We start from the raw sequence: 18,774 nt of genomic DNA on the forward strand, positions 1-18,774 counted from the left end.
GGTGTGGAGTCCTTGAAAGGAATGGCTCTTTGATTCTTGGAATATCCTAGATCCCAGTGCATGTTCTAGGAATATTCCTCTTTGATCTCGGAGGTGCAAGTCATGAGAAGGGTGGATGCTTCTAGTGACGTATAGTGACCTGAGTCTTACCCCCTATAATCAGGGGTCACGTCCTTTAAATGTAGGAGTGGACACGTGCAAGTTTCTGGGTGCCTTACTTGATTGTGTTGAGCCAAGGTGACGGGTCGGCCCGAGGGGAGGCCAAAGTGATAGGTCGGCCTGAGGGGAGACAGAGATGGCAAGTTGGCCTGAGGAGAGTCCAAGGTGGAAGGTCGGCCTCAGGAGCGGCCAAGGTTGAAGGTTGGCCTGAAGAGAGACTGAGGTGGCAGGCTGGTCTAAGGAGAGACCGAGGTGGTAGGTCGGCCATCTATACCGGTGCAAATATGCTTCAGCCGTGGATGGGGGACATATTCGGCTCAGTCAAGGATGAGCCAAGGGGTCGGCTAGGCCAAGGATGACCAAGGGGTCGAGGAAAACCCAAAGATGACCCAAGGGAGTGGCATTTTAACCCTCATCAAAAAATATTCAGAAAAAGTTTTAGAATGCCCTTTGAACCAATAAATTTGGATTTTTGGAGCTAAAGTTATGATGAGCTATCAAAGTTGTAATGAATTTGGATTGAGTTAAGCCCAGCCAAGCTCAAAGTATATAGAACCAAGAAAACCAAAAGCCTTAATGGTGAAATTTTACTTCGACTCCAAATGGGCTCTTGTTGATATGCAATGAGCTCGAGTTGATATCGAGCGTGCATTTGTGATTCAAGTGGAGACTATGACGATGAGTTGCTGTGCTAGTCTCTTCAAAGATTAGTCGAGGTACATGTAAACTGACCAAAAAAAGAAAAAAGCCTTCTTGGCATTAAATGGACTGCTATGGTTGAAATTCCACCCAACTGCAATCCTTAGGCCTCAAGGGAGGCTTTTAGTCCTGATTAATCACAGGATAACCTTGATTGTATTGGATTTTATCTTATTTTCAACCCTTGATGAGAAACCACCTAATTCTCACTCAAAATCCAATAGTTTTAGGTGAGATTTGCTATTCTACGTTGTGTAGAAAATAAGAAGATTACCTACATCTGTTAATAGGCCCTTGCCCCCACATTGAAAATATATTTTTTGAGTGTGCAATTAAGCTCCAAAACTGCAACTTTGATTTAGGAATTTTAGAGAAAAGTTTGAAGGGGGTGTTAATTGTAATATGCTGTAACCATTTGATTTCTCTATAATATTGCCTTTTGTAAAGTTATTTCGTTGTGTATTGGGAGAAGTTTTCCTTCACCACCACAAGATCGAAGGGTTGAGAGACCCACACACCTCCCCCCTCAAGTGGCCTAGATGGGTCTATCTTTTTCCATGGCTTTAGAAAAACCTGGTTCCTAAATATATAGCTTCATATTATGTATATATTGCCTATTCCATAATAATTAATAAGGATTTTGCAAAAAAAAAAAGAAGTCATTATTAATAATGCTCTCTCTCTCTCTCTCTCTCTCTCTCTCTAGGGGTGTAAGTTTGGGCCTGTGAACCCTATCCCGCTCTGAACCTTAAGGGGGCGTTTGGTTCGATTTATCCATCGGACCAGATCCCAGGGAATCAGTTTCCGATTTAAATTAAACCGTTTGGTTCATTTTTGTGAAAAATCGGTTCGGAGTCATGGTGGCTAGTAGAATCAGGGTAACCAACTAAAAACCATGATTCATCCGGATTAACCTCAATAGGTTAATCCGGAATCGAGTCACGGTTCCGGAGGTTCGTATAAAAGCGATGGATTCAAGTTGAATCCATTTCCACATCATCCTGCGATTCTGCCGATGAAGTCCGACCGAGGTTCAGCGACGGTGAAGCAACAGGTCTGCGATTCTTCTTCTCCTTCTTCTTCTTCTTCTTCTTCTTCTTGTTCCTCTGTTTCCTCTGCTTTCTCGATCAGAGTCTTCTTCCGCTCATCTTCTACTGCTTCGAGATCTTCTTCCTCTTCCTCTTCCTCTTCCTCTTCGTCTTCGTATTAGTTTTCTTCTTCTTCTTCTTCTTCGTATTTTTCTTCTTTCTTCCTTCTCTTTTTCTTCTTCATTATTTGTGTCTAGGGTTTCTAACATTTACCCTCTGGCCATGACAGCTCGCATCTGAGAAGAACACCTAAAACCGAGTTGATTGAAGGTGAGATTCCCCTCTTATTTGTATTTTTCTTTGTATTCTTGAGCTTCATTTGTGTTTTATTAGGATTATTGAAGTTCGGTTTCTATTTTTCAGGTTGTAACTTCATATCTAGGGTTTACCCTATTTCCAAATCAGACGATCGACTCCAAGGTTTGAAGAACTAGAATCGAAGCTTGATTTAAGGTTAGATTTCGACATTTATGTGATTTTTTTCTTCTTTGGAACCGTGTTCTTACTGTAATGTAAATACTCTTCTTTGGAACCGTGTTCTTACTGTAATGTAAATACGGTTTCAGTTTTTCTTCTTCTTCTGATGAATGAATGAATATGAGACGGTTCCAAAATTATTCCACATTACACCAACATTTTCCTTACTGAATGAATAACAAATGTACCCTCTTAGAGGAAGAAAGGTTTCTGATAATTTTACAAACATGCTTATTCTGTTGCCCTTGCCACTGCTGCGGCAGCTGAGGCTGCAGTTGCTGCTGCTCAGGCTGCAGCCGAGATTGTTCGTCTCACAACTGCGGCTCGGTTCTCTGGTAAATCAAAGGAGGAAGTGGCTGCTATCAAGATTCAAACTGCATTAAGAGGATACTTGGTATTAGCCTTGTTTCAAATAACTCTTACTTTGTCCATTTATATCCTTTCCCCCATTTTCAAGTAATGCTTATATTTTATAGAATGTTTTCTTCATTTGTTTTAATATTTTAAACAGCTGCAACACCCTTTTTAGGTATACCTTTTGATACTAGCATTGGAGCAACAGATATTTTAATTCAAAGAATATATTTCACTTTTGTATCAGGATGATTCAGGACAAGTAAAACTTCTTCAATTCATGATGTTTGTGTAGAATCTTTCTTTTTCCAAAAGCCACAATTTTTACCCTGAGAAAATTCAAAACTGAACTTGAATAATTTCCCAATGTGAATCTTCTGTTATCAATATTAAGCCAAGAATATTATTTTTTAATTATTTTTATAGGTTCTTATATAAGTTTACTAAGATTTTGTCTTTGGTAATAGTTTATATTTTTTTTTGGTGGGAAACCTCTAAGATCACTTTCTGGTGTCGAGAATGAAATATTTGCACTAATTATGTACTAGCTTTATTTTATTTATTATTATTATTTTTTAATTTATTGTTATTTAGTTATTTTTAGGTGTACTATTATTTTTGGCTAAGTTTCTCTTGAAAACAAATATTTTGAAAAGTTCTGCTCGGCAAAGCAATAAATAAAAGAGTGAAGGTAATGTTGGGGGAAGAAAACAGAACAGAGCAGAGCTGTCTTGGGCAGGTCTTTTATCATTTCCAATATCTTTTATCATTTTAGAACAGAGGGAACACGGGAATATGCAAGCAGAAATCTAAGAGGAAGAAAGGTTTCTTATTTCTTATCATTACACCAACATTTTCCTTACTGAATGAATAACAAATGTTCTGCCATTCGATGCCCCCAACTTGAATTACAAACTACCCCTACTGAACTTCATCTCTGACAGAGCAACACATCACAGGATTGGAATTAAAAAAATAAAAAAGAAGAAGAAGAATAACTACTCTTAACTTTCCTTGTTCTGGTCTAAAAGAAGCATTTGCCATTAGAGAATTAAACATCATCCCATACAGGGAAAAAGCAGTTTCATGTTTTTCCTCTTTCCAAATTTGGTTTCTGATAATTTTACAAACACCAACAGGCATAAAACTGATACTGACACTCAAAATAATCCCTTTTGGATGGTAATATAAATAATTCAGAAACAAAAATATCAATCAGTGTTGTACCAAAAGAAGAAATATAAATACCTCTGAAACAGCCATGAATTGGTGATTGGATGTGTTGAGTTCCAGATTTTGGTTACTGCCAAGCAATCAGATTTGCAGGTTGTAGATTCAGTAATGACACAGGTTGGGTATTCTCGATGAATTAACCAACACAGATAACTTTCTTACTTGTTCTGAGCAATATTCCTTTTGGTTGATCTTTGTCGTTATATATGTTCAAGACCTTTAGGCTTGATAGTGAAAAACTACTACTTTTAATAATACCTTTTATATTAATAATATAGTATAACATCATTGAGCAAAACTATTATTTAAGATATCAAAACTGATATGAAAAAAAATCAACACATAAAATTATTTAAGATATCAGAACTGGTTTGAAAAAACAAACTTAGAAATGAGTTCAGTCAATTTCTTATAAGTAATATGAATCCCATAAAATTATCTGCTCATATTACTATGATTCTATTTGTTTATTTCTAGTAATATGAATCCCATGAATTTTGGTTTCATGTTCTGTTTTTTGGGTCATGTAAACAGATGAATATCTGACATGGTATGTTATGGAAGCAGAAAAAAAGGTTGAATCTCACAACCTTCCCGTGGGTACTCAGTAACAATTTGTTTTTTCTTTGCCATTGCTTCTTTTTACCCCATTACATGAGCTCTTGATGTCTGTTACGATTTAGGAAGAGTCCCCTATCTTCTGTCATGTGTGAATCTTTTAATTTTTTGTTCTACATCAAACATGAATTGCATTTGAAAACTTGATTTCCAAATTTGTATAGTGATTCCAAGATAGGTGAGTAGAAGACAATATGAGTACCATTTCCAAATTTGTATGGCACCAATTTATTATTTTTTCAATTTGAATGTAGATTTACTTTTACAATAGAGTTTGATGAAGGCTACAGGAGGCGAAGGAAAATCATAATCTTTGCAGCGACTGCTGTTGTTATAGCAGTCGATCAGTATATAAAAAAATATCTGAAGAAAGAGCCATACCATTGTGAACCCCTGCGTGGTATTACTGAAACAGAGAGAATTATCGGTCACACTGATAAAACATGTCGAGAACAAATAAGATTAAGCAAGAGGGCTTTTTTTTAGTTTAAGTCATTTGATTAGGGAGAAGGGTCTACTGAGGGATAGCAGATCTGTGCAAGTGAATGAACAACTAATTATGTTTCTACATACAGTAGGACACAATGTTAAAAATCGCGTCATTGCACACAAGTTTGGACATTCTGGTGAGACTGTCAGTAGGTACTTTAACATTGTATTGGGAGCAATCATTAAATTGTACCCGATACTATTGAAACCTCCAAGTGTCGCAGTGCATCATCGGATAACAAATAATGAAGGAAGATTTTACCCTTATTTCAAGGACTGCATCGGAGCCATAGATGGGTCCCATATCCTTGCGTGGGTGCATTTAAGCGACCATCCGAGGTTCCGTGATAGGAAGGGTGATATTTCCCAAAATATCCTTGCTGCCTGTGACTTTGACATGAAATATACTTATATTCTTTCTGGTTGGGAAGGATCAGCATCAGATGCTCGAATCTTAGACAATGCATTACATAGAGACGGCGACGGAAAATTGGTGCTGCCACGAGGTAAATATTATCTCGTTGATGCTGGGTATGCTAACCAACAGGGGTTCTTACGTCCATATCGAAACGTTCGATATCATCTTAAGGAGTGGAGAAATATTGATCAGTCACCAACTGATAAAAAGGAATTGTTTAACCTGAGACATTCACAATTAAGAAATGTGATTGAACGTTCATTTGGCCTCCTGAAGTCAAGATTCAAGATCCTGAAAAACCAGCCAGAATATCCTTTCAAAACACAAGCGAGAATTGTGTTGGCATGTGTGTTGTTGCATAACCACATTCTTACACAGAATAATGTTGAAGAAGAAGAACGATGGCTTGATGAAGAGGATGAAGAGGTTGAAGAAGCTAGTACTAGTACCCAATCCACTTCTCACCAAGTAAACGATGATGTTGAAGATGATAGTTCTGATGACGAGGATCATGCGCTGGAGATTGGTGATTGGGATCTATTTCGAGAACAAATTGCTGACCATATGTGGGCTGATTGGGTTGCAGCCGATTTGTCCAACTCAGATTGAGTATTGAAGAACTAGAATATTTGTTATTGATAATATTGCAATTTGGAATGTAAATTTTGATGTGGACAAATTTAAATTTTTTTTTTATTTTGCATGGTTTGGGATGACTGTATAAACATACTTGGAAGCAGATTTTATTGTAGTATGTGGACTATTATCTAAATTGCAATATTAGGTATATGGATTCCAATATTTAGTAATTGTTATTATTGCTTGATTTAAATTTTTTTTGTTGTGGGATGCATGTATGTGGACTATTATATAAATTGCACTACAAGGTTTATGGATCTCTCAATTAGTAATTGGGCTTCTTGCTTGGTGTCAAATTTGTGCTGTGGGATGCATGTATGTGGACTATTATCTTTATTAAGCAACTATTAGGTTTATGAATTTCCCAAGTAGTAAGTGTTAATGATTGCTTGGTATTAATGAAATATACTCACATTGTATATGGTGTATTTTGTTAGTTTTGATGTGATGGAACCAACAGGAGATTCTAATAGTAGGTCACGGGACATTGCTTCATGGCCTAGCGCCGTTTCTCATTACATGTTGGAGTGTGTATTGAAGCAGTACAAGAGTGGTAAGGGTGGAGATAATGGACTGAAAAATGAGCAGTTCATTGCAATTGCCAACCAACTGAAGGAGAAATTTTTTACTAGTTACGACTGTGAACAAGTGAGAAACCACTTCCGGATTTGGAAGCAAAGACTTAGAGCATTGAGTGACCTACAGAAGCAAAGTGGATTGGGTTGGAATGCATCTGAATTGAGATTTGATGCTCCTCAACACTTCTGGAATGATTATAGGGTATAATGGGATTCTTTAAATTGTTCTTTCTATATAATTGTGTGTTTTTTGTTTCTTACTTACAACATAAGCACATTGACATTGTCCTTTATATTGCTAGAAAAAAGAACAAAAGTATTGGAAGGAACATAGTGTGCTCCCAATTCACCTTGAAGTTGGAGCTTTGCTAAGGAAAGAGATGGCAATTGGGAATGATTCAACAGTCCCCTCTGAAGCTGCCACTGAAGTTATGATGGATGTGACAGGTACTCATGTTGAGGGAATAGGGAACAATGATGGTGTTCACTATGAACATATTGAAGAAGAAGAAAGTGTTCCTTCCACTCCCATTGGTAGTACCAGCCGTTCGCGAGGAAGACCTTGTGGGTCCGTCAATAGTGGCAGAGAAAAGAGGAAGAAGGGTGTAGCTGAAAAGGTGGTAAGTCCATTGAAACAGATTGCTAACTCAATCGAGAAGATGGTAATGAGTGAATCTCAGACTGAATTTGGGAGAGCCATTATAGATGCTGTTGATGCCATTCCAGACCTCAATTTTCAACAAAAGTTTAAGGCCAAGGAATATTTCATGGCCAAGCGGAATTCTGTCATTATCTTCTTGGGAACAAAAGTAGAAGATAGGCGAAATCTGCTTGAGATGTACTTGCCAGAGATTGAGAAGAATTGAGGTGATAAAAGTAAGTGTTTGGATGGATATCCGACAATGGTTTTATTGAGCAAGAAAATGTATCTGTTTGGTTTAAGTAACTTTTTGGTTTATGTTAAGTCTGTGACAATGGATTAAATGTAGTATTAAGACAGGTTAAGACAATGGGTACTTCATATGTTTCTATCTGAATGATTTCAAGGTTTAAATATGGACAACATCATTCTTATTTGTTCATTTATATTTTGGTTTATTTGGTATGGTATATATAGGGAGCGCATAAGAAGCCAATTTATTTGGTTTATGTGCCATTGAAGTCTCCTATTTTTTGTCCATCACACTCAGATGGAGGGTGTACTTAATAGTATTTTCTATGCATATAGACTATTGAAAATGTTTGTGTTAACTTACAGATGACATCGAATATATCCGCTTGTGATATTGCAAAGTGTGATTACTGTGGGAAAGGTTGCTCAGTTTTCACTTCTAAGTCAGGGTCACATGTTGGAAGGAAATTTTTTAAATGTTCAATGAATTGTCACTTCTTCATGTGGGTTGATCATCTTAAGATGTGTGACTGTGGGAACGGTCAATGTAAGGTCAGAACTGCGAAAACAAGTGCAAATTATGGTCGATATTTTTGGTGCTGTCCACAATCAACTGGGGTATGAATTTTTTAAATTTTTTGTTTAATTTAATTTTGTAAACTTTTTTCAGATGTTTAAGATTTGAATGTTTATTTTCTTGTATTCTTATGAAATGATTATATTTGCTTTATAGGTTGAAAACAAAGGTTGTGGAATGTTTGAATGGATATCAAGTTCAAGCCCAAGTTGTGATACTTACCAGACTCCACCTAGGTCCATATGCTCAGAAACATCAACTTCATCATCTCCTTCCCCTTCATCAGACTATATCAAAGGATACTTGAACGGTGCAATAAAAGAATCTGAGGGTCATATGAGGATGTTGAGAGATGTTCTTGACGTAGTCAAGAAGCTTGATTTAAACAAAAATGTATGATGAACTTTTTTGGAACTTTTTAGAAAGAAAAGTCTGAAGCCATTGTAATGATATTGAGTTCATTATCTATTTTTTTTTTTTCATAGAAAGACTTAATTAGCATTTACTAGTACCTGGATGGACTCAGTACTATATTCGAGTATTTACGTGCTTCTTCTCTCATTTGGTCCTAAGGACCTATATTACTGGCTTCTTGCTTGGAGACTGTTGTTTATAAACACTTTGAAGCATATATATCTCCATAAACCAAATCATCCGCTGGTTTGGGCAATTTTCAGATCTGAATTATATGGTACACGATACCTATTTCGATTACATGAACTACAATACAATCATGTCTTGTAATGTTCTTCTTTTTGGCCTCTTCAATTTACAAAAAAAAATACAAATAAAAATAAAAAAATAAAAAAAATAAATTACTGCACTACAGTATTAGACTTAAAGGTTTAGGGTTACACTTTTTTTTTTTTAACATATTACCATAAAAAAGAAAAGGAAAAAAAAATTAAAAATAAAGTACATGTGTGGACCAAATTGTATTTTTAGGTTTTGTTTGTGGGAATTTTTTTTTTCAACAGAACATGGGTTCAAAGACTCAAAGGTAACCAAACAGTTTTACACTCAGAATCAATGCCCAGAATCAGGGTAACCAAACAGTTTTCACTTAGAATCAAGTGACAGAATCAGGGTAACCAAACAGTTTTCCACTTAGAATCTGGCCAGTAGAATCAGGTAACCAAACAGTTTTTTTAACGAGTTGAAATGATTCCAAAGAAACTCATTCATTTGAGTTAGATCCAGAATCCATATTCCATGGGATCTGATCCGATGAATAATTCGAACCAAACGCCCCCTAATAGGACCTGGCTAGGCTTTTCAGTACGTACTTTGTAAGGTGGGCCTGAGTTGGGATTTCAAGGTTTGGGGACAGCATGACCCGACCAGCCAGACCCTGATTATATATAACTATGTATTAATTATTATATATTACTTGTCCGGATTCAAACCTTTAGGATTATATTTGGGAACATAGATGTTGATGATGTCTCATTTTTCTTCTATTTTTAGTACATACAAAGATATAAATGATAAATAAAAGGGTTACCTAAGGTCAATCAGAATCAATCAAACCTGAACGAAAATCAAGGCCAATTAGAGCCAACCAACCCAACCCAACACTGCCTTATCAAAATCAATTAGGGCCGGGCCAAGCTGAGCTGGATTGAGCTCGGCACAATTGGGCCTGTACTGAAATAACTCAGCCTAACCTCTGGTGTGGATTGGGCTTGAGCCGAGCTAAGAGGACTCACAGCCCAACCCGCCCTGTTCACCCCTATCCACGTGATCCCTATGACCTTTTAACCTCGACAATGACATACTTACAGCCAAACCCTCGTAAAAACTTCCATGTCTCCATCCATCAATTCTCTCTTTTTGAATTATTAGCCAATGTCATATCATTCAATTACGTATGTGTTAGAGCAAGATTGAAAAGGATAAAAGCTTATTCCCATTGCTTGCACAAGAACCGTCCACATGGAGATTCCTCTCTCCATGATTTCTTCTCTCATATTCTACTCAGTGTCCCTACCTAGATTCTTATATTGTGATCCATTTCAACCAGTATCATAACAATATTTTGAGAAAAAAAAAATGAATGCTTCATGATCACGTCCCTTCCTTCGAGGGTGGTGAAATGATTTCATTATCTCTTTAAAATTCAAAAAATCCATCCCTTTCGATGCTCATATACACCACCTCATCAAGCCCATTCTGAGACAGGAGCCGTCCGACTAAGAGCTTTCATTTCCCCAAATAACGTTAACGGTCCTTCATCTTCACATGGTAGCATTCGTCTTTACATGATGGAAACCAGTTTGTTTGGACATGAGAGCACGTTAGTACCCCATCATGCCTGTCCTCACTCATGATTAAAAATCACTGTTAACATCAACTATGCTCCCATCGATGTCACAGTCCACTGGCCATAGGAGATTAATATGGCAACTAAACGCACCTCACCTCCTTTAATATCCAAGCATGTTTATTAAAGTATACTTAAAAAGAAGAAAAACGGGTCGGGTTGGGTTGGAGCTAAGGGTGTCAATTCGTGGCCCGACCCAACTAAATCGATCGAAACCGATTGTTTATAGACCGGCCCAGCCTGGACTGTTTATTAAACGTGTCGGGATTGAGTCCGACCCATTTATAAACAGTCGGTCTCAGTCCTACTACTTGGACTGTCGGGTGCCCGACCAAGACCGACTAATAAACACCCTACCGAGACTAGCCTATTGTGCACAGCCTGGCCCGACCCTTCAACGATTGTAGAATACCTATTTTAACCCCCCCAAATTAAAGAGTAAAAACTAAAAAGTAAAGACATGTTCACATTTTAAATAATGGTTATATTTGGTATCATTTATTGATTTATTGTAAATTTTTTGGGCTTGCATGAGTGGATTGAAATATAAGAGCACATTTTAAAGAGGGCCTGTTTAAAAACCGATTAAAGCCCGTTTAACATTAAACATGTCCATAGCCCGGTTAAGGCCAGACTAAAGCCCGATTAAAGTAGCCCGATTATAGACTGAGGCCGACCGATCGAATATAAAGCATACCATGCCCTCAATAACTAAGCCCGATTAGTTAAATGGGCAGACATGGTGCAGCCTTTGAAAGTTTTCAAGCCCGATTAAGCCCGATCGAAACCAGATTGGCCCGATCGATTGACACCCCTAGTTGGAGCATTGTTTGATAACCACTTAATATTCATTCCTTGTAGGGAAAGACAAGTAAGGAAGTGAAGAGATGAGCAAAACACCAAAGATTGCAGCGACATTATCCCATTTTGTTTATAGGGGAAATGAATGCTCCCTTGCCGCGTGGCCTTGCCCTTAGATACAGAGGATGCCAAAATGATATGCCACTTATGCGATAGCCAAAATCCCACCCCTTGTTTATGTTCATGTGCATCCTTTCATTGGCCCCTACAATGGCACATGGGTGTGTGACTAGGGAGCGTTCTTTTCTCATTATTTTTACCCTATAATGGATGACCCTTATTAGAGATGTAAATGGATTGACTATAGATCAAATGTGACCAGATCCAGATATCCCATGGCTGGATATACACACATGTTCGAATTGAATCAGGATTTTCAACTATCCGTTTACACCCTTGACTTGTGTAACCTAGACCTTCCTTCCTTAGCATATACAATTCATTCTTAGTCCATCTTTCTTAGTTTTCTTAGCTCTTCTCTTCATTCTCTAGAAACTGTCCTCAAGATCATTAACTACTTAATTTTTTAATATTAACTGGATATCTATTTGAATCGGATAAATTATATTACAGATTATCTGAATTCAGATCTGGATATCTCTAACCAGATATGAATATCCCTAAACTGATACGGATGCTAAACAAATTTGGATTCCTTAATATCCATTTAATACTGATAATATTCTTGTATGGATAATTTTCAGTAGAGAGATCTTGAAAACAATGAGTTCCTTTTTATATCAGTAAGGTATCTCTTCCATTAACATTTTAAGGCCCAGCACATGTTTGGGTAGTGCTTTGTAAATCCAAATTATAAGCTAACATATCCAGTATCCCAAGGACCCAGGCCATAACTGATCAAATGAACTTTATCGGATCATGGATCATGAGACTGTACCAGATCCATGTATGTCTTTGTTCCTAGGGGTTGTTACATTTCACAATTGTACAGTTAGCTTTAATAATGATGTTGAAGAAACTTCACATTGGACCATGACTTAAACCCACCCACAAGGATGGAGCCCGGGTTAGGTGTGCATGTTATCAATCCACAGTAACTTTTTAATAATCAACCTGATATAGACCTTAGTACTTTACTGCCATTTTCCCAAAATAAACATTAAAAAAAAAAAAAAATAAATAAATAAATAAATAAAAAAATCTCTCCTAGTTCTTCTTAAGTACACTAACAGAGCTGGAAGGATCAGATAGAGAAATCTAAAATCTTTACTATCCAAAAACTGTGGGTCTCTACTGTCTACATCTATTATTGGATTCAGGATTTACTATCCATCTATTTATAATGAATTAGGATCAGTTTTTTTAATCATTCACTTCTAAGTTTCTGTGAGAGATGGAGTTGGTCTTCCTTGTTGTTTTCTCTCTTCTTGCCATAGCATCTTCTCTTGAGGAAGATACCAGTCACAAGACATGCTTCAAGGAATTTCAAGGTAGGTTTCTGAATCTTTAGCTCTATTTTTTGTTATTTGGTTATTTGACTCTCGTTACTTGTTAACCTTAATGGATGATTCTAATCTTATTAAGTCTCTCTTTCTAGGTTTGGTAGTACTTGTTCTTCCTTTAACTGGCTTCTGGTTGTTACTTTCTTCTTTCTGTATCCCCTCCTTTATTTTAGTTGGATGACTCTCTCTCTCTCTCTCTCTCTCTCATAGTCGATGCATCTGTAATCGTTCTCTTCTGCTAATCTTTTCTTGAAGTTGCAGTTTCTTCACATGGTTTCTACTTTTCAAGATTTTTTTTTTTTTGAATTGTTCTATGAGACTCCAAGCTTTGATATCCCATTTAATAATTTAAAGGAAAAGGCTGGACAGTATTTTTCTTTTTTTTAGGGGGGGCGGGTGGGTGGGGTGGGGGTGTATAACTGCATCTCTCCCTCTCCCCTCTTCTAGAGAGAAGATCCACTACTCATGATTGCCTCTCTTTCACATGTGTCTACCATTCACTAGTTTATCTAAAGCTAGGGTCATGCCCAACCCTCTTCTTTTAAATACAAATTCTATAAAGTGTATATTATTAACCAATCATTTATTTATTTTTATTATTGATTATATATGCATACTTATTTCTTCGACAAGAAAAAAATAAAAAGATTATGAATATTTATTTGAAAGATTTTCTTGTAAAATATGTCAAAAATTTGAAACTTTTCTAATACTCATGTTTTCATACCAATTCACTGGAAGATGATATGTACTTGAACACCTTGAATTATCCCAGTTCAATAAAGGCACACTTTATTTCTTATCTTATTGAACAAAAGAGTAGAGGACCCAATTTTTATGCATGACCGTGTACGTAATTACTTTTCAGTCATGATGGGGCTAAGGGTAGAAGTGTAACAACACATCCCTCTCCCTCCCTATTCAACACTACTATGTCCGTTTACCATCATGCATAAAAGCTTTTGTCCTAGATAAGTACAACTCTCTCTCTCTCCAATAATTTTGTTATATAAAGTGAGAAAATGGTTGGGCATAGGGCCACGTGTATGCATGTTAACAGATGTTGTGTTCATCTCTTTTTCACCCTTTGAAATGATGCCCTATTGTTGTTATGCTGCTTGCACCTTTTTCTCTCCCCCAAAAACAACATAACAAAAGCTTTGCTGATATGAGCTTGAATATTGGGAGGGGCCCAACCCTAGTTAATTTATTCGCGTTTAAAACGTGTTTAAAACGTCGTCCTGTTTTTTTTCTGTTTTAAACGTCGTTTGTCGAATTTTTCACAGAAAGTCGGTAAAAAACAAGAACGGGGCTGTTTGAAGTTTTTTTGTCGTTTTAAACGCCATCCCGTTTTTTTGACAGTAAAAAAACGGATTTTAAAAAATATAAACGTTTAAAACGGGGCTATTTGTTTTGATTGTTATCTAGGTATTTAGAGAATTATTATGCCAATTTATGTCTATATATTGCCCTTTTTTTGACACCGTATTATTTAAATATAAACGTTTAAAACACGTATCATCCGTTTTTTATTTTTTACCGTATTTGACCGTATTTTTTACCGTCCCGTTCACGTTTTGATCCGTTTAAAACATGCCCGTACCGAACAATGTTTTTTTGCCGTTCCCATTTTAACTAACAGAGGGCCCAACCCAAGGGCTCATCTTTGCCTTGCCTAGCCAACCTAGGCCCCAGTAACCCCAACCCTAGCTCACCCTGCCCTGAAATTTTTGGACAGGCTTCGGGTGGACTCAATCTCAGATGACAAGGCCAAACTTGGACTGTTAGATATAACTACACACCACAAAGCAACAGTTCTAGGGGTGATTAGTTCTGAACACAAGATTGCCAATGCCATAAATCAAATCCAATGATGAAGATCTAATCTATTCATGTATCTATTTAGCATTCAGCCTTATCAGTTTCCATACAATTAGAAAAGTTAAATACCACATAAACAAGTTCATTTTCATGTAATTAATAGATTGGATAGCCTCAACTATATGGTAGATAGATGTCCTTGTGAGCCGTCTAAGATTTTGGCATTATGTGCCGACCTTCCAAGTTGGTAGTCTTGCACTATTCTATAAAGCATATAATTAATCAATCTTTCTCTTGTGGGCCATTTCCTTCTATTGCTAAGTTTCCAAAGCTTGCAAGAGTATAAAGAAAAATACATAAAGTTCCCATATATCACATTTATTTAAGTGAATGTCTAATTAACACCTCTCTTGGTGTCTTTAAAACTTGATACCCTTTTGATTGCTTTTTGCTTTATGTCGTGGATAAAATAGAGTTTAAAATTAATATGAAAGTGATTTATCATTATATCATTATTAAAACTTATTATTATATAATTTATTTTTCAAGTATATATATAAAAAATGATACGATAATATTTTTTATTCAAAAAAAAAAAAAGAGTACAAATTATTTGACACCTTAAAACGTGTCAGTATTATTAAGAATGCACCTTGTTGTAATCAAAATGATGAACTCAAAAGTTGCAACTCCCTTTTGATTGGCACTTGTCATATTCCCTAAAAATATTTAACAAAAGGATAAAAAATGACTTTTTAATTGAATGAGTGAAATGCCAAAATTTACTCTCTTTGTGAGAAAAATGTTATTTTCAAAAAGGTGAAAAAATAAGGTTTCAATTTACTTTTCACCAACCATAGTTATAACATGATTTTTCATCATTTAAAAATCGTTTGGTCAGGTGTTTCATCTATTCTTTCAGTTACATTATACAAAATCAAATAAATCATTACTGAATATGATAATAAATTTAAGTAATTTATATGATCGTATTGAATGAGGTAATATACTTCCCTTCCCTTTAATTGCTTTACAATCAATCAGAGCCATTGGACTCTAATGTACTTTTTCTAGCATGTAATTTTTTTTTCTCTCATTAATTTTCTTATAATAAGTTTTTTTTTTAGTACATACAATATGTTAAAGCTCTTGCGTCTTAATATCTTTCCCTTACATATTCCGCAGGGCATCAGGTTCACAATCTCAGCAACTCTGGTCTACACCTACCCTTACACCATGTTCATGGTCCTTGCTCTCATCTGGCATCACCCTCACCATTGTCATTCTCCGATATCCTCGATCGCGACGAAACACGAATCGAAGCCCTCAATTCTAGGTTAACCAAAAACCACAAAACCAAATCTTCCAAATCAAAATTATCAGGTAAGTTGAACCCAAATTCAGTTAGCATTCCATTGAGACCTGGAATGCCCATTGGAACAGGAAACTACTATTCCTTTATTGGTCTTGGCACCCCTAGCAAATACTATGCCATGGTCATTGACACTGGTAGTTCCTTCACCTGGCTCCAATGTCAGCCTTGCTCTGTCTATTGTCATCGCCAAGTAGGCACCACCTTTGATCCAAAGACATCAAAGACACATCACTACTTGTCTTGTGCCACTACAGAATGCGACAGCCTTGAAGTGGCCACTCTCAATGCACCCTCATGCAGTGCTTCCAATTTGTGTATATATGCAGCAAGCTATGGTGACAGTTCGTTTTCAGTCGGGTACCTAAGTAGTGATAAATTGACCTTAGCTCCATCACAAACTGTACCCGGATTTGTATACGGGTGTGGAGAGGACAATGAAGGCTTATTTGGACAATCCGCGGGGCTCGTGGGTCTTGCCCGGAACAAGCTCTCTATGCTTGGTCAATTATCCACCAAATACGGATACGCATTCTCATACTGCTTACCCACATCCGGATCCGTCGGGTCATTATCCATTGGATCATTTAATCCATCTATGTATACGTTCACCCCAATGCTTACCAACTCACACGATCCGACATTATACTTCTTGCGGTTAGTGGGTATAACCGTATCGGGTCAACTTCTACAGGTACCCGGATCTGCATACAAGACTGCTACCATAATTGACTCCGGAACCGTAATCTCACGTTTGCCTGTGACCGTATATACGGCTCTAAAAGGCTCAATTGTAAAGGCATTGTCAAAGTATACGCGGGCCCCAGCATATTCTTTACTGGATACTTGTTACAAGGGAACTGTTGCTTCTCTAGGGAATGCTATTCCTGAGGTCCGATTGATCTATCTTAGAGGGGCTGAAATGAAGCTAAGTGCTCAAAATGTAATGTTAGATGTGGATAATGGGGTGAGCTGTTTAGCCTTTGCGGGTAGCTCTGGTGCAAGTGGGATTGCAATTATTGGGAACCGTCAGCAAGAAACGTTTAATGTTGCTTATGATGTTACTAATTCAAGAATTGGATTTGCAGCTGGTGGGTGTAGATGATTAGTTCAAATTAATGTTTAATTATCACTGGCCATAATAAATTTCTCGAGTATGGGAGCTTGAATTAATGTGCCATTAAGCAAGTTTTATTTATTTAATTTTCCTTTATTTGTATTTTTAAAGTAATGGTAAGGATTATATATATATATATATATATATATATATTTGTTATTGATGTTCAATTTTAATAAAATTAAGTGAAAAACAAGCTTTTCTTTTGGTCTTAGCTTTGTTTTAACTGGCCTCTTATATTTATAGAATGTTTTGGAGTGTGTCAGAAGGTATATATATACCCATATGAACATGAAGATGTGTGCAATGTATCAGTCTCTACGTAGGGTAGATTTATCAAATGGAATCCCCCTCTCCAAAATCAGGTGAAATTTAATGTCAATGAGGCGAGTTAGGGTAATCCCGGGAATGCTAGAATTGGTGGAGTTTGGAGGACTTTATCTTCTCTCTTTTTGCTTGGTTTTTCTATGGGATCATATGGAACTTCACAATCGTCGCAGAGGCTCTCTCTATGGCTTTGATTATAGCGCTTCAACATGGATTCTCCAACATCGTTATTGAGAGTGACAACCTCCTTGTTGTAAATCTACTCAACCATTATATTACTGCAGCTCCTTGGAGAGTTCGATCTATCATTAATTATTGTCTTATATTGAGTTGTAATTTCAGTACTATCTCTTTATTTTATTCTCTTAGAGAAGCTAACAGTGTAGCTGATGCATTTGCTACAAGGGATGCGAGGCTTCATCACTCTTTGTTTTGGGAGGACACTCCTTTTATCTCTCTGAATTTGTATGCTGATCAGTCGCGAACAGTGTCTTAATAAATTTTTTTTTTTTTTTTGCTAGAAGATGAATTTATTAAAAATAGAGGAAGAAATAAAAACATCCAGAGAGAACAAAGACATGCCGAAACCACTAGGGCAACTTAAAACTCTCCACCTTCGGCATGGCCATCAGTAAAGAGAAAAAACAACACCCTAATAGAATCGAAATCGATGCCTATCCAATACATCATTTTCCAAATCTTCAGCAATGTGTCTCGGGAAGGACACCGAGAATTCTGAAATGCCAGATTTGGAAGCCTTCTTAGCAAGGAAATCCACAAAAGGATTAGCTTCACGAAAGCAGTGCGAGATCTTCCAGGGAATAGACTCCAAGAAAGGGAGGGAAAATTACCATTTTTGGAGAATAAACCATGGAAAACGATTGCTCTGAACTGTAGCTACCATAGCACCCGAATCAAATTCAATCCACAGACCTCTTGCCTCGGCGCCTTGGCTATCAGAACCCCTTCCATCACCGCTTCAAATTCAACCTCATAAATCTTTTTAGTGCCCAAAAAAATGCTAAAGGAGTCATGAACCTGCCCCTCACTATCTTGGGCAATACCCCCTACACTTGCCCTTCCTGGGTTTCCCAGGGAGCTAACGTTTTCCACAGGCAATCCCAGTCGTCTGCAGCATATAACATCATTAGGAGATTTCACTTCCCCTTTCGAGTGGCCTAGGCACAGAACAAGCTCTTGATGAGCAAATTCAAAAATCTGTCAATCAATCCTAGTTGAGTCCTCGTGAAATCTTCTTTCCTTTCCCAC

At 36.9% G+C, this 18,774-nt stretch overlaps 2 protein-coding genes across 2 annotated transcripts; both read left to right on the forward strand.

Moving 5' to 3' along the window:
* The first annotated feature begins 2,650 nt into the window (after positions 1 to 2,650).
* On the forward strand, positions 2,651 to 8,862 carry LOC122078803. The gene is made up of 3 exons (XM_042644939.1): positions 2,651 to 2,817; positions 8,011 to 8,262; positions 8,378 to 8,862. Exons 2-3 carry the CDS (start codon positions 8,011 to 8,013, stop codon positions 8,618 to 8,620), a joined length of 495 nt encoding a protein of 164 aa, XP_042500873.1. The 5' UTR covers positions 2,651 to 2,817; the 3' UTR covers positions 8,621 to 8,862.
* Positions 8,863 to 12,628: 3,766 nt separating this feature from the next.
* Positions 12,629 to 17,392, forward strand: LOC122077798 (aspartyl protease family protein At5g10770-like). The gene is made up of 2 exons (XM_042643670.1): positions 12,629 to 12,856; positions 15,875 to 17,392. Exons 1-2 carry the CDS (start codon positions 12,760 to 12,762, stop codon positions 17,164 to 17,166), a joined length of 1,389 nt encoding a protein of 462 aa, XP_042499604.1. The 5' UTR covers positions 12,629 to 12,759; the 3' UTR covers positions 17,167 to 17,392.
* Positions 17,393 to 18,774: the final 1,382 nt, after the last annotated feature.

This window comes from Macadamia integrifolia, chromosome 5 (assembly GCF_013358625.1).
Source record: "Macadamia integrifolia cultivar HAES 741 chromosome 5, SCU_Mint_v3, whole genome shotgun sequence".
Lineage (NCBI taxonomy): Eukaryota > Viridiplantae > Streptophyta > Magnoliopsida > Proteales > Proteaceae > Macadamia > Macadamia integrifolia.